We start from the raw sequence: 14,016 nt of genomic DNA on the forward strand, positions 1-14,016 counted from the left end.
AAAAGAGTACCGTCCTGTTAAAAGTTCCTCTGTTGCTGTGTTGGGGCCTTTTTAATTTTGACAGTTTTTTGACAGTGACGCCTATATCAACCAATTAGATTGGTTTCAATGTATAATCATCATCAGCTGGAGTAATACTTTGCCCAATTATTTGCCAACTGCTTGCATATCCATTTGATTTGCATTCTTACCGTTCACATTTTTTGAACTCTTCTTCAGGGTGCACGTCTGAAAGGCCTCAATTTGAACAAGACATACACTATCCAGGTGCGGGCGGTGTGTGAAGGAGGGTGGTTTAGCCCCCTCAGCATTCCGATCGTCCATTGGCCTAATGTGACGATAAACACCACGACAGTGGGTATGTTTCTGTATATTCTGGCATTCCCATTGGCACGACTGTCCCAGCATTTGTTAAAGTTTTACATTAATTTTCCCGTATCGTCATTAACAAGTCACATGATTAATGACATCACCAATTCGGTAATTACTTTCTATTTGTTGGAAAATGTTTACAGCGTGCCGACCCTGGTACTAATTGCAGAAAGTAATTTCCACAAAAGTAAAACTATTTTCCCATGTTATTCCCATGTTAATTTTCCCTGTTTAGTTCTACTTAACAATGAAAGCATGTTTGTGCCTAAGATTTATTTAATGTTTTCATCATATGGGACAAACTTCTTAAACTCTATTTCTTGCTAAATGTGTTTTTATTTCTGTACTTCAGTACTCTAATTGCTCTGTCTTGTTCATATTTTACCTGCAGCCAAACTGACCAATTTGAATTTTGAAAATGCAACATCATTACCAGTAAGTAATCAATAATTTATTTATTGTGTCTCCAGTACGCTCTGACGGTTTCGATTTTTTCCCGATATTGATGTATCGGTGCGCTCATACCAGTATATACCGGTATATCGGTATCAAATAAGACCGATAGTCTAACAACGGCGTCGCGTAGCCGTACTTGGATATGCTGAGTGGAGGATCTGATGTCCCCCTGTCATGTGACCAGATCCTCAGCTCTGATTGGTGGACGTTTGTGTGGGACATACATACATACACCGGACAGACAAACAAACGCTGTTCCAGACGGCGTTGCCCTATTGGTTACACCGTAAATAAAACATTTTAAGCAGGTTTCAAGAATACGTAATAGACCAATTGCCCTTATTCATATATGACGTACACATCATTGACACATGGTAATTCACGACATACATCTCGCTTTCTTTATGCCTGCAGAATAACTTATGTTATGTTAGGTTAGGTGTGTGTCGTTCATTGTTATGTCCATAATTTAGATTTCAGATGGTGGAACGGGGTGGGCCTAACAGGACTCGAAGTATCCATCCCCGCTTTGGTGAAGGATTGTGATTCATTGACCAAGTTATATGAAGTTGTGTTGGTCTCGAGTTTTTTTCCGAGGGCTCTTTTCAGGATCTCCACTGAGCCCTCCCCCTCCCCCCCCCCCACATACAGCCTTCAAATTGAGATTTTTATTTTGTTAATTTTCCCAGGGACAATTTGCAGGATCTTTTTGAGGTTTTTTTTTTTTTTTTTTTTTTTTTGTATACTGAATCGAGGCTCGTGAAAGAGCTAACATTTACTTCACAAACAAATCAACCAGACAAACAAAATATATAAAAAGAGGGAGCGGAAAACAAGATGGGGAGAGAAGGTGAAGCACACAAACACAACATTTGAGAGCAGGGAGATGTGTGGAAGGGAGAGGGCTTGGGGGGAGGAGGCATGGGAAGGGGGGGGGGGGGGGGAGGGAGAAGTATAAAACACAAGGACACCAATGACTTCCAGGACAGAAGTTGGTATTTCAAAAAAGTGGAATTGGGGTGAAATTAGCGGGGGTAGAAAAGATCAAGGTTTTGGATGGGGGAAGATAAGAGATGGTGGTGAACAGCTGTTTTAAAGACCTGGAGGGTGGAGTGGGATTGAAGAGAGTGAGGGAGTTTGTTCCAGAGACGGGAGAAAAGAGGAATGAAGGAGTGAAGGTGAGCAGAGCTGGTGCATGACATCTTGTTCTTTGTCATTCCCATTGCTCCAATTATCACTGATACAATTTTGGTGCATTTCAGCTACTGAGCTATTTTGGGTAGAGAAACCTCAATTAGCAATGCCTTATTTTACTTTTTGTTCCTGGGTACTATATCCGGTCGCAATGCTTTGTTTTCTATGTTCACGCTGGATGGAATCATCAGGTCATACGTGAGCATTATGTCCTTGTTTTCAATGATTGCTTTTGGTTCATGTTTCCATGAGTTTTATGGGACTGGGATATTGAAATTTCAGCAGATGTGCCAGTGGATTACTCTACAAACCTTGTTGTGCCTTTGGGTGTACATCTGCTCTGACATGAGTTTTTTTACATCCTGATAGAAGGTGACTTGTGCTTTCTGTTTCTACCTTGCAGAACCTACACTGGTCTGATTGACTCACTCCCGCCATCTTTTTAAATCCATTGGTGTAGTGTCCTTGATCTTGGCCATTAATAATGATTCGTTCACCGTCCCAGTTGAGCTGACCTCTTCTTAGCCATTCCATTCCAGTGATCCTTCTTTGTCTATCCTCAATTTGTCCAATTATTTTTGATATTTTCCTACTCTTTTGTCTTTCTCCCAGTTTTCACTATACATCTGTTGATATGTCGTCATGTATTTTTATTTTGTCTTTTTTGAAATCGCTGGGGTTGTATTCGTTGCTGGTGCATGACATCTTCTATTCGCACCTGTTTTTGGAAGTTCTTTGCAAGGTGAGTGAGAGATACCTTTTCTGGCTTGTTGTGTTCATGTTTGTACACAAAATGTATTCAGTAGTCTGTTGAGCTTTTCACGTACTCTGCTAATCCTACAGTTGTCCGTCTGTGCATTTGATTGAGTTCCATCAAGCTGCCACGTCCTTTTTTCCTCGGCAGGTACATTATTGGGATGTACTCATTTTTGTAGACCATTTTGTGGAGAGTGAGGCATTTCCTTGTTTTTATATCTAGTTTTTTGATATCCGTTTGTGGCCAGTTTACTATTCCGCAGCTGTACTGGAACACTGGTACTGCTAGTTGGTTTATGGCTTTGATTTTGTTTCTTGGGGTGAGATATGTTTTCAGGATCAGCCTCGTTATACGCAGGTATTCTTTGGTAATTGTTTTGTGCATTTTATGACAAATTTGGTGGTCCTCTTCTACTCCAAGGTATTTGTAAGATGCTTCGTTGTCAAGCTCCTGTATTGTTGTATCTAGGTCGATTTTTATGTTGTCTGTTTTTGTTGGTCGACCTTGTACGAATGTGCACTTGCCACACTTATCTAGGCCAAATTCCATTTGAATGTGGATGGAGTACCGTTTCACTAATTTCAATTGTTCTGCCAATTTTTTGTCGTTCGGTGAAAAGAGTTTTAAATCATCCATATACAGTAGATGCGTCTCACCTTTCCTGTTTCTTTGGATGTTCTTTTATTGGATGTTCAGGTGTATCCGTATCCTTGCTCATTAATGAGGTTACTTCGTGGGTCCAGGGCCAGGCAAAACAGGAGATGAGAAAGGCTGTCTCCTTGGAATATCCCACGTCGTATCTTTACTGTTGGTATTTCAATCTTTCCTTCTGAATGCTGCAGGATTCGTGTGGTATTCCATAGATCCATGGCTTTCTCAATCAGCTTGATTATTTGGGGATTTATCTTGTACATTTGCATGCACTTTATCATCCATGAATGTGGGACACTATGACAAGCTTTTTTATAGTCTATCCATGCTGTGGACAATTTGGTTCTTCTCATATTGCAATTTTAGAGTATGGCCTTGTTCCGTAGTAGGTGGTCTATTGTCCCGTAACATCCTCTGTTCTGCCTTCTGTTCTGCCTCTTGTCCTCCTTTTTGTGTTAGGTGGTGGCACATTGTTTCTGTGATGATTGCTTTAAGTGTGTGTGTGTATGTGTGTGTGTGTGTGAGTGCGTGTGTGTGTGTGTGTGTGTGTGTGTTTTTGTGTTATGCATGGTTTATTTTTCCTCCATGTCTCCTTTCTTTCCTGCTCATTTTTTTTTTGCCTATGGAGGGATGAATATTGCAAATTCTTTTTGTAGGGTTCACCTGGCTGTGCCTGCATGGGTTTGTGGGTAGAGGACTATCAGTTGAAACACAAATCCTGTTCAAGTTCCTCCTTATGACTCCATCTTTGTCTATTTGCGTTCCTCCTGATATCCCAGTTCTGTATTTGGTCAGTTACTTGATTATAAAGACAATAATCGATGACCATTAATCATTACTCATAGATAGCAGGCAAGTGCTCGGTGAGCTAACTAGCTCATTGAAAACCTCGCTCAGTGTCTGATATTTGCATACGCAATGACGGCATGTACAGGATAGGATCGATATCAGAACAGACTCCCCCTCACCCCCCCCCCCTACCCCTCCTCCCTCTCCCCCTCCTCTCCTCCTCTCCCCTACCAAGCAACTGTTGTTTATCTCACACGATGACGTCAATAGGTGTTCGGAGGCGAAAGGACGAGGGAGGGGTTTGAGATGGAGGAACGAAAGTGTGGATTCATGTGAGGGAAGTTTCCCATGGGAGTTATGGCATTTGGGATGGAGGAATAAAAGGGTGGATTAATGTGAGGGAAGTTTCCCTTGGGAGTTACGGGGTTTGGGATGGAGGAACGAAAGTGTGCATTCATGTGAGGGAAGTTTCCCATGGGAGTTAAGGGTTTGGGAGTTAGGATCGAAAGGGTGGATTCATGTGAGGGAAGTTTCCTATGGGAGTTATGGCATTTGGGATGGAGGAATAAAAGGGTGGATTAATGTGAGGGAAGTTTCCCTTGGGAGTTACGGGGTTTGGGATGGAGGAACGAAAGTGTGCATTCATGTGAGGGAAGTTTCCCATGGGAGTTAAGGGTTTGGGATTGAGGATCGAAAGGGTGGATTCATGTGAGGAAAGTTTCCCATGTGTTACGTGCTCCTCCCCAAACCCCGGTCACGGTGTACCTCCGAGCCCCGAATGGAGTCACGGCAGAAAGATGTGCTATTATGTGTGCCAATGACCAATGGTGAAACCACACCAATCAATTGTTACAAAACCAAAGTATTGTATTAATATCACACAATAATAACAACTTGCACAAGTACAATAAAACCTCAATTGCACAACAAACACCATATACTTCCTATGATGGTACCACCAGTTTCGTAACTCAATAACTCACGGTACTCTACGTGAGCGAACCGTAACACCCCCAAAGTCACTGTCACGACACCAGGCCCAAAGTCGATCCACGCTCCGGTGATGACAAGAAAACAGGTCGTACTGAGACCTGAACCCAGGACGGCTGACAATCGACGCTGCCGAAGAGCCGCTTGGTGAGGTGTTGGGCCGACGTCGGTCAGGCAAAAGTTCACCCAAAAGGCGACTGGGAATTCACACCTTCAGTTCACCAGACAATGACGCTGACATGAACGATCAGCGGTTCCCAAGCGGAGAACCGCAAATTCCCAAGCAAAAACCACGACACACACGAGAACCAGGCAAATCGCTGGTGTGAGGTGAAATGGCGGACGGGCCCGTAATGGAGGCGTACCGGCTCTCCCGCGATGATTCACTTTCGGAACCAACTGCAAAACCCGTCACGCAGGTTTATCTGCCACAGCGATAACGACTCTGTCACAGGCATCCCTTTCCCGGGGAAACCAAAATTCGCTCGTGACCAACGTCCACCAGCGTCCGCTCGACACCTCGAAGCAGATCGGCCTTTCTTTCCCGATCTCACTTGAACCGCTTCAGCCTCTTCTTCTTCCTCTTCTGGTTTCTCCCGATCCATTTCGTTTTTCTTTTGAAACACAAATTTTTACCTTTGAAGACAGTTATCTCCATTTCACACTCAAACTATAACAATAATAGTATATGAAACTAAAAATGCTTCCAATGGATGAAAACCACAAAGACGGAAATGACGAATCCGTAACACTCCCCACCCTCAAGAAAGAAAGTTTGAACATCGTGAAAACTTTCTTTTCATGCAAAAACCCTCTTTAACAACCAAAAGTAAAACTCACCCCTTAAACTACCAATCAACCTATGGCTGATCAACTCACGTGAGCCAATAATAACTAATATTCCCCAGAAGAAAGCAACAAAACTTCCGAACAACCTCCAGGAATTTTCAAAGTTAGTTCACTCTGGCTAAAGCATCGGCAACGACATTGTCCCTGCCCTTTACATGCTCAATTTCCAAGTTGAACTCCTGCAGAGACAAACTCCATCTCATCAACCTCTGATTTTTATTTTTCATTTTTTGAATGAAGGTTAAGGGGTTGTGATGAAGACTTTTATCTCTGGATTCTCTTGCACCCCGACTACAGGTGAGACAGGAACCATTTTTTCCACAGGTTTCCTCTCATAATATTTCTTCAGTCGGTTGACATGACACAGTTGCCGCTTTTTCTGTCGGTCGGGAGTTGTCACCACGTAATCTGTTTCATTAACCCTCCTTTCGATTGCATAGGGACCAAAATACCTAGCCTGTAGTGGCTGAGCTGGAGCAGGAAGCAACACTAACACCCGGGCCTCAGGACTGAAATTTCTTATCTGAGATTTCTTGTCATGTCTCACTTTCATTTTATCCTATGTCACTTTCAAGTTTCCTCTCGCAACTTCACAAGCCTTTGCCAATCTGTGCCTAACCGTTGACACATACTCTACCACTGTTGACTGTGACTCCTCCTGTAGCCACTGTTCTTTCACCAATTTCAATGGTCCTCGAACTGCGTGTCCAAACACAAGTTCAAAAGGACTGAATCCCAATGACTCCTGAACAGATTCCCTCGTAGCAAACAACAATAAGGGTATTCCCTCATCCCAATCCTTGTCACATTCAAAACAGTACGTTCTGATCATATTCTTCAATGTCTGGTGAAACCTTTCCAAGGTCCCTTGGATCTCGGGATGGTAAGTACTTGATCTTACTTGCTCAACTCCCACCAGGTGTACCACTTGCTGAAAAGGCGTTGACATGAAATTGGAACCCTGATCAGACTGGATGACCTTAGGTAGGCCAACCAAAGTGAAAAATTTAATCAAGGCCTTCGCAATAACTGCCGCAGTAATTTTTCTAAGAGACACTGCTTCTGGGAACCTCGTGGAAGTGCACATGATGGTCAGCAAATACTGATGTCCAGCCTTAGTTTTTGGTAAAGGGCCTACACAGTCAATAATGACTCGGCTGAATGACTCTTCAAAAGCTGGAATTGGTTTTAAAGGTGCAGAGGGGACTTTCTCATTACGTTTTCCCACCAGCTGGCAAGAATGGCAAGATTTACAGAAACCCACCACATCACGTCGCAATCCTGGCCAGAAAAAATGTACCAAAATTCTGTCATGTCTTGTTCACTCCAAGGTGCCCGGCCAAAGGTGTCTCATGTGCCAAACTCAATATCTCCTTCCGGTTCGGCGGTGGCACCACAATTTGGTAATGAACTTTCCACTCATCATTTGCTGGCACCGCCGGGTGGTCTCCATTTTCTCATGAGTATTTCCCCTTTCATGAAGTAACCAACAGGTATCTTCATAGCCTCTTCCTCTGTAATGGCTTTACCAAACAAACTCTGGAGCTCCGAATCTCTGTGTTGTTCTTCAACAAGTCTCTTTCGGACAAGCACCGTTTGTTCAGCCTTGTTCCCAGATGTCTCCGACGGACACTCCATTTTCTCTTTTGGACCAGATGTCACCTTTTCCTTAGGTTCCTTGATGGCACTCCCTTTCCTATTATCTCTTCCAGACTTTTCCTCCAATATCCATATGAACCCAAATCCACATCACCTTCCTTCTCCTTCTCTTCAGAGCACTTCCTACCCATAGCACGAGTCACTGCACAGGATGGAAAGATGCCCGGAATCTCCTGCTCTAACTGTGGTGTTATTTTCCATGCTGGGCTTTTCAACCAACATCGGATTACCAGAAACTCGACCCCCGGCCAAATCATTCCCGATAATAAAAGAGATTCCCTCTACAGGAAGAGTGGCTTGTAACCCCACAGTAACCGGTCCTGACACCAACTCAGACTTTAAATGGATGACATGAAGAGGAGCTTTAACATAGCCACTAACCCCCTGTAAGAGAACACTAACCCCCGTTGCTGTCTTCTCCGACAATGGCAAAATGCCCTCAAGCATCAAAGATTGATGTGCTCCTGTGTCCCTCAATACCCTAACAGGTCTCTGGTTAGTTAAGTCCCCATCGAGGGATACAAACCCCTCGGAAATAAAAGGTTTGTAACCCTCTTGGACAAGGTCATTCTGTGATGCCGTAACTTTGGCACGGGAACATTCACAAGGCATTGTCCTCCAAGGACGATTTCTCACATTAGCCAACGCATTTGGAGTTGCACTCGCCTGACTCCGATCCTGATTTTTCCTTTTCAGGGCGTAACATTGGGACATCAAATGCCCAGGTTTCTTGCAAAAAGCGTGTCGGCCCGGAGGAAAAACTCGTGGTCTGCCTCGGGCCCCCCGGAAGATAGGTATGCCTTGGAACTGCAGTCTTCTGATCCCTAAAAATCGTGGCATCAGAATTGTCCCCATAGTCCTCTCTAGGCCGCCTCCATGAAAATTTATTCTCCGAACCTGATTTACCGTAACTCCCCTGGCTTAACTCTAGGTGGGAAGTTAGGTTTGTGGAACCCCATCCGGTGTGTCAAGGCATAGTCATCTGCCACTGTTGCTGCCTCATACAACTCCGGTACATTTTTAGCCGCGTCGCAAACGCTGCTCATAGAGTGCCCTCTGCTGTTGTTGTTGTTGTTCTTCTTCTTCTTGTTCTTCTTCTTGTTCTTGCAGAGAAGACAAAACCTCAAAGCTCCACCCATTCTGGGAACCATAGCTCCACCCATTCTGGGAGAGCCTTCATATAAACAAATATCCGCCATTTTATTAACTCGCATAGCTTTGAGGCCTGTTTTGTAGGCCCGTGGTGTCTTCCTCTCTCACACAGTTTTATTTCAAATCAAATTCGATATATCATTTCATTTTTCACAGTCGCTAACATAGTTTTAGACTCGGTTGAAAAAAAACGGGAAGAAAATCCGATGAAAGTTGCCCTTTATAGAACGAAATGAATTCTCAAAGGCCTGTAACTTCAAGTCCATTGATATATATATATTTTTTAAATCGCGGCATGGTCAGTCATACACCGCCCGAAATAAGATACGAGAAAATGCCGAGATATATATATTTTGCTTAAATCGCGGCATGGTCAGTCATACACCGCCCGAAATAACAGACGGGAAAATGCCGAGATATATTAAAAATTCGTCCATTTGATGACAATCGTCACGATGAAATATTTAATTTATACGTCGTCACAATAATGTGGAGAGAGGAGCATAGCTTCGTTCACGTGTCGCCACACACGGGAAATTGCCGAGATATATATTTTTAAAATCGCGGCATGGTCAGTCATACACCGCCTGAAATAACAGACGGGAAAATGCCAAGATATATTAAAAATTCGTCGCCACACACGGGAAATTGCCGAGATATATTTTCACTTTGCACAAAAATAACATCAAGTAATCGAATCAATAGGAATGTCCTGTGCCTATAACATCGACGTTATAGGCACAGCTGCATCTAGGCATTGTGTAACATCGACGCAGCTTTTGTTTTAATTAAAACTTTTTGTACTTGTTTTCATGCAGATGCACTTTAATGTCCACGTGGACACACTGTTTGAATTCCTCCACCAAGATCAATTGTCGTAAACGGTTGAAGTCTTTCCCAATCTCCTTCGAGTCACACCACCTATCAAACATAGTTTCCTTCATTCTGGCAAACTCCACATGGGTCTCACTCTCCCTCTTCCTGGCATTCCTAAATTTTTGTCGGTAAGCTTCAGGGACCAATTCATAGGCTTTGAGAATGGCTTTCTTCACCATCTCATAATCTGCACATTGGTCAATCGGTAAAGCCGAATAGATATCTTGAGCTTTACCCACCAGAACACTTTGTACTAACATAGTCCATGACCCCACAGGCCATTTTAACATTTGAGCCACCTTCTCAAAGTGTAAAAAGAACTTGGCTACCTTCTTTTCATTGAAGGGTGGAACCAACCTCACATGCCTACCAACATCCTAAGAGTTCTGACTGGTTGTCGAATTAGCCAGCATGGATACTACTTCTCTCCGTTCCCCCAGTAATTCAAGCTCCTTGAGTTTAAGTTCCCTCTGATACTCCATGTCCCGTTCCTTTAACTCCCTTTCGGCTCTCCTTTCCTCTGCTCTTTCCTCTGCTCTTCTCTCCTCGAGTTCCTTTTCTGCTTTCCTTTCCTCTGCCCTTTCTTCTGCTCTTTCCTCTGCTCTTTCCTTTTCTGCTTTCCATTCCAACTCTTTTAACCTTTCCTGGCTCTGCAGTTGCATCTCCGTTTTCCGGAGCTCCACATTTCCTTTTTCCTCTGGTAACCAATCCTGGTTACCTAAGCCTGGTGTTGGCTTAGCGGTTAGGATGCAGGCTTGGGATCCTAGGATCCTGGGTTTGAATCCCGATCGATCGCTGAATTAACGCCAGGGGGGTTCACTCAGCCTGTCATCCTTCCGAGGTCGGCAAATTGAGTACCAGCTTGCTGGGATGAATGATCCTGGTGTGTACCCCGGTTTAGAATCGGTACACCGTATCCCTGCGCATCGTAGGAGGCGACTAAGGGTTGGCGGGCATCCGGCCATAAAAACATTGCCTCAAACAGGGAACCATGATTGTCACCTGGCCCGCAAGGCCAACCCCCGCTCTAGTGGGGAAAATGGCCTTAAAACAATCATTCATTCATTCATTCTGGTAACCAATCCAAGGCTACCTCTTCCCATGTTCCTTGTCCCACTAGAGATTCTACCACCAATGTCTGAATCTCTGCTTTCTTCATTCTAACTCGGACCTCCAAGTTATAATATTTGGCCAATATCATGAGTTCCGATCTTTTTAACGCCTGGAACTGTGCCTCATTAGGGGACGTCGTGAACTTTTCTATGTCAAACACCATGGTGACTATTAGTTAGCAGCTGTTAACCTTCACACAAAAAATTCCAAATTTTCAGAAATTCAAATTTGGGAATGTTAGAAAATTCCAAATTTGGGAATTTTGGGAATGTTCGGGAATTCTATCCCGGACGAGCCCCCAATTTCTGTTACGTGCTCCTCCCCAAATCCCGGTCACGGTGTACCTCCGAGCCCCGAAAGGAGTCACAGCAGAAAGATGTGCTATTATGTGTGCCAATGACCAATGGTGAAACCACACCAATCAATTGTTGCAAAACCAAAGTATTGTATTAATATCACACAATAATAACAATGTGCACAAGTACAATAAAACCTCAATTGCACATCAAACACCATATACTTCCTATGATGGTACCACCAGTTTCGTAACTCAATAACTCACGGTACTCCACGTGAGCGAACTGTAACACCCCCAAAGTCACTTTCATGACACCAGGCCCAAAGTCGATTGACGCTCCGGTGATCACAAGAAAACAGGTCGTACTGAGACCTGAACCCAGGACGGCTGACAGTCGACGCTGCCGAAGAGCCGCTTGGTGAGGTGTTGGGCCGACGTCGGTCAGGCAAAAGTTCACCCAAAAGGCGACTGGGAATTCACACCTTCAGTTTACCAGACAATGACGCTGACATGAACGATCAGCGGCTCCCAAGCGGAGAACCGCGAATTCCCAAACGAAATCCACGACACACACGAGAACCAGGCGAATCGCTGGTGCGAGGTGAAATGGCTGGTGTGAGGTGAAATGGTGGACGGGCCCGTAATGGACGCGCACTGGCTCTCCCGCGATGATTCACTTTCGGAACCAACCGCAAAACCCGTCACGCAGGTTTATCTGCCGCAGCGATAACGACTCTGTCACAGGAATCCCTTTCCTGGGGAAACCAATATTCACTCGTGACAAACGTCCACCAGCATTCGCTCGACACCTCGAAGCAGATCGGCCTTTCTTTCCCGATCTCACTTGAACCGCTTCAGCTTCTTCTTCTTCCTCTTCAGGTTTCTCCCGATCCATTTCGTTTTTCTTTTGAAACACTAATTTTTACCTTTGAAGACAGTTGTCTCCATTTCACACTCAAACTATAACAATAATAGTATATGAAACTAAAAATGCTTCCAGTGGATGAAAACCACAAGACGGAAGTGACGAATCCGTAACACATGGGAGTTACGGGGTTTGGGATGGAGAAACGAAAGGTCGATTAATGTGAAGGAAGTTTCCCATGAGAGTTACGGGGTTTGGGATGGAGGAACGAATAGGTGAATTGATGTGAGGGAAGTTTCCCATGGGAGTTACGGGGTTTTGGATGGAGGAACGAAAGGGAAGTTTCCTATAGGAGTTACGAGGTTTGGGATGGAGGAACGAAAGGGAAGTTTCCTGTAGGAGTTACGGGGTTTGGGATGGAGGAACGAAAGGGAAGTTTCCCATGGGAGTTACGGGGTTTGGGATGGAGAAACGAAAGGTGGATTCACGTGAGGAAAGTTTTCCACGGGAGTTATCTTGTTTGAGAGGCAAAAGAAGCAGGATCGTGAGGACAGAGTTATTGTTTGGAAGCTAAAGGGTGAGGAACCGGCGATTGGATGGATAGCTGGAGTTAAAGAAGGGTTGAAAGATGGATTGATTTATGGAGGGATTGAAGAGGGAGTGAAGCATGGATTGTTCAACTAAAAGTATTCCCACATGGGGCTTTTGTTCCCCATGATGATAACGATTATTTTACTTCCAACTACTTCAACCTGAATTTAAAAGATTTTGTTTTAAAGTGAGATCAGTATTTGTAATCTGCACAGGTCGGTATCATTATCATGGATCATCGTACCTGTAATCAGCACAGGCCGGTATCATTATCACGGATCGCCGTACCGGTAATCGGCTCAGGCCGGTATCATTAACATGGATCGCTGTACCATAATCGGCACAGGCCGGTATCATTAACATGGATCGCTGTACCATAATCGGCACAGGCCGGTATCATTATCACGGATCGCTGTATCAGTAATCAGCACAGGCCGGTATCATTATCACGGATCGCCGTACCGGTAATCGGCTCAGGCCGGTATCATTAACATGGATCGCTGTACCATAATCGGCACAGGCCGGTATCATTAACATGGATCGCTGTACCATAATCGGCACAGGCTGGTATCATTATCACGGATCGCTGTATCAGTAATCGGCACAGGCCGGTATCATTATCACGGATCGCTGTACCATAATCGGCACAGGCCGGTATCATTAACATGGATCGCTGTACCATAATCGGCACAGGCCGGTATCATTAACATGGATCGCTGTACCATAATCGGCACAGGCCGGTATCATTATCACGGATCGCTGTATCAGTAATCGGCACAGGCCGGTATCATTATCACGGATCGCCGTACCGGTAATCGGCTCAGGCCGGTATCATTAACATGGATCGCTGTACCATAATCGGCACAGGCCGGTATCATTAACATGGATCGCTGTATCAGTAATCAGCACAGGCCGGTATCATTATCACGGATCGCTGTATCAGTAATCAGCACAGGCCGGTATCATTATCACGGATCGCCGTACCGGTAATCGGCTCAGGCCGGTATCATTAACATGGATCGCTGTACCATAATCGGCACAGGCCGGTATCATTAACATGGATCGCTGTACCATAATCGGCACAGGCCGGTATCATTATCACGGATCGCTGTATCAGTAATCGGCACAGGCCGGTATCATTATCACGGATCGCTGTACCATAATCGGCACGGGCCGGTATCATTAACATGGATCGCTGTACCATAATCGGCACGGGCCGGTATCATTAACATGGATCGCTGTACCATAATCGGCACAGGCTGGTATCATTATCATGGATCGCTGTACCATAATCGGCACGGGCCGGTATCATTAACATGGATCGCTGTACCATAATCAGCACAGGCCGGTATCATTATCACGGATCGCCGTACCGGTAATCGGCTCAGGCCGGTATCATTAACA

General features: G+C 44.6%; 1 protein-coding gene across 5 annotated transcripts in view; it reads left to right on the forward strand.

Annotated features, from left to right (window-relative positions):
• The window catches only part of LOC137412972 (receptor-type tyrosine-protein phosphatase gamma), a 280,669-nt gene that overhangs the window by 98,451 nt on the left and 168,202 nt on the right, over positions 1–14,016 (forward strand). For all 5 annotated transcript variants that reach the window (XM_078766398.1, XM_078766399.1, XM_078766400.1 and 2 more), the window contains 2 exons: positions 220–358; positions 764–807. In XM_078766398.1, coding sequence (XP_078622524.1) covers positions 220–358; positions 764–807 — 183 coding nt within the window. The remainder of the gene's footprint in view (positions 1–219; positions 359–763; positions 808–14,016) is intronic.

The sequence above is a fragment of the Myxine glutinosa genome, chromosome 12 (assembly GCF_964187855.1).
Source record: "Myxine glutinosa chromosome 12, kmMyxGlut1.1, whole genome shotgun sequence".
Taxonomy (NCBI): Eukaryota; Metazoa; Chordata; class Myxini; order Myxiniformes; family Myxinidae; genus Myxine; species Myxine glutinosa.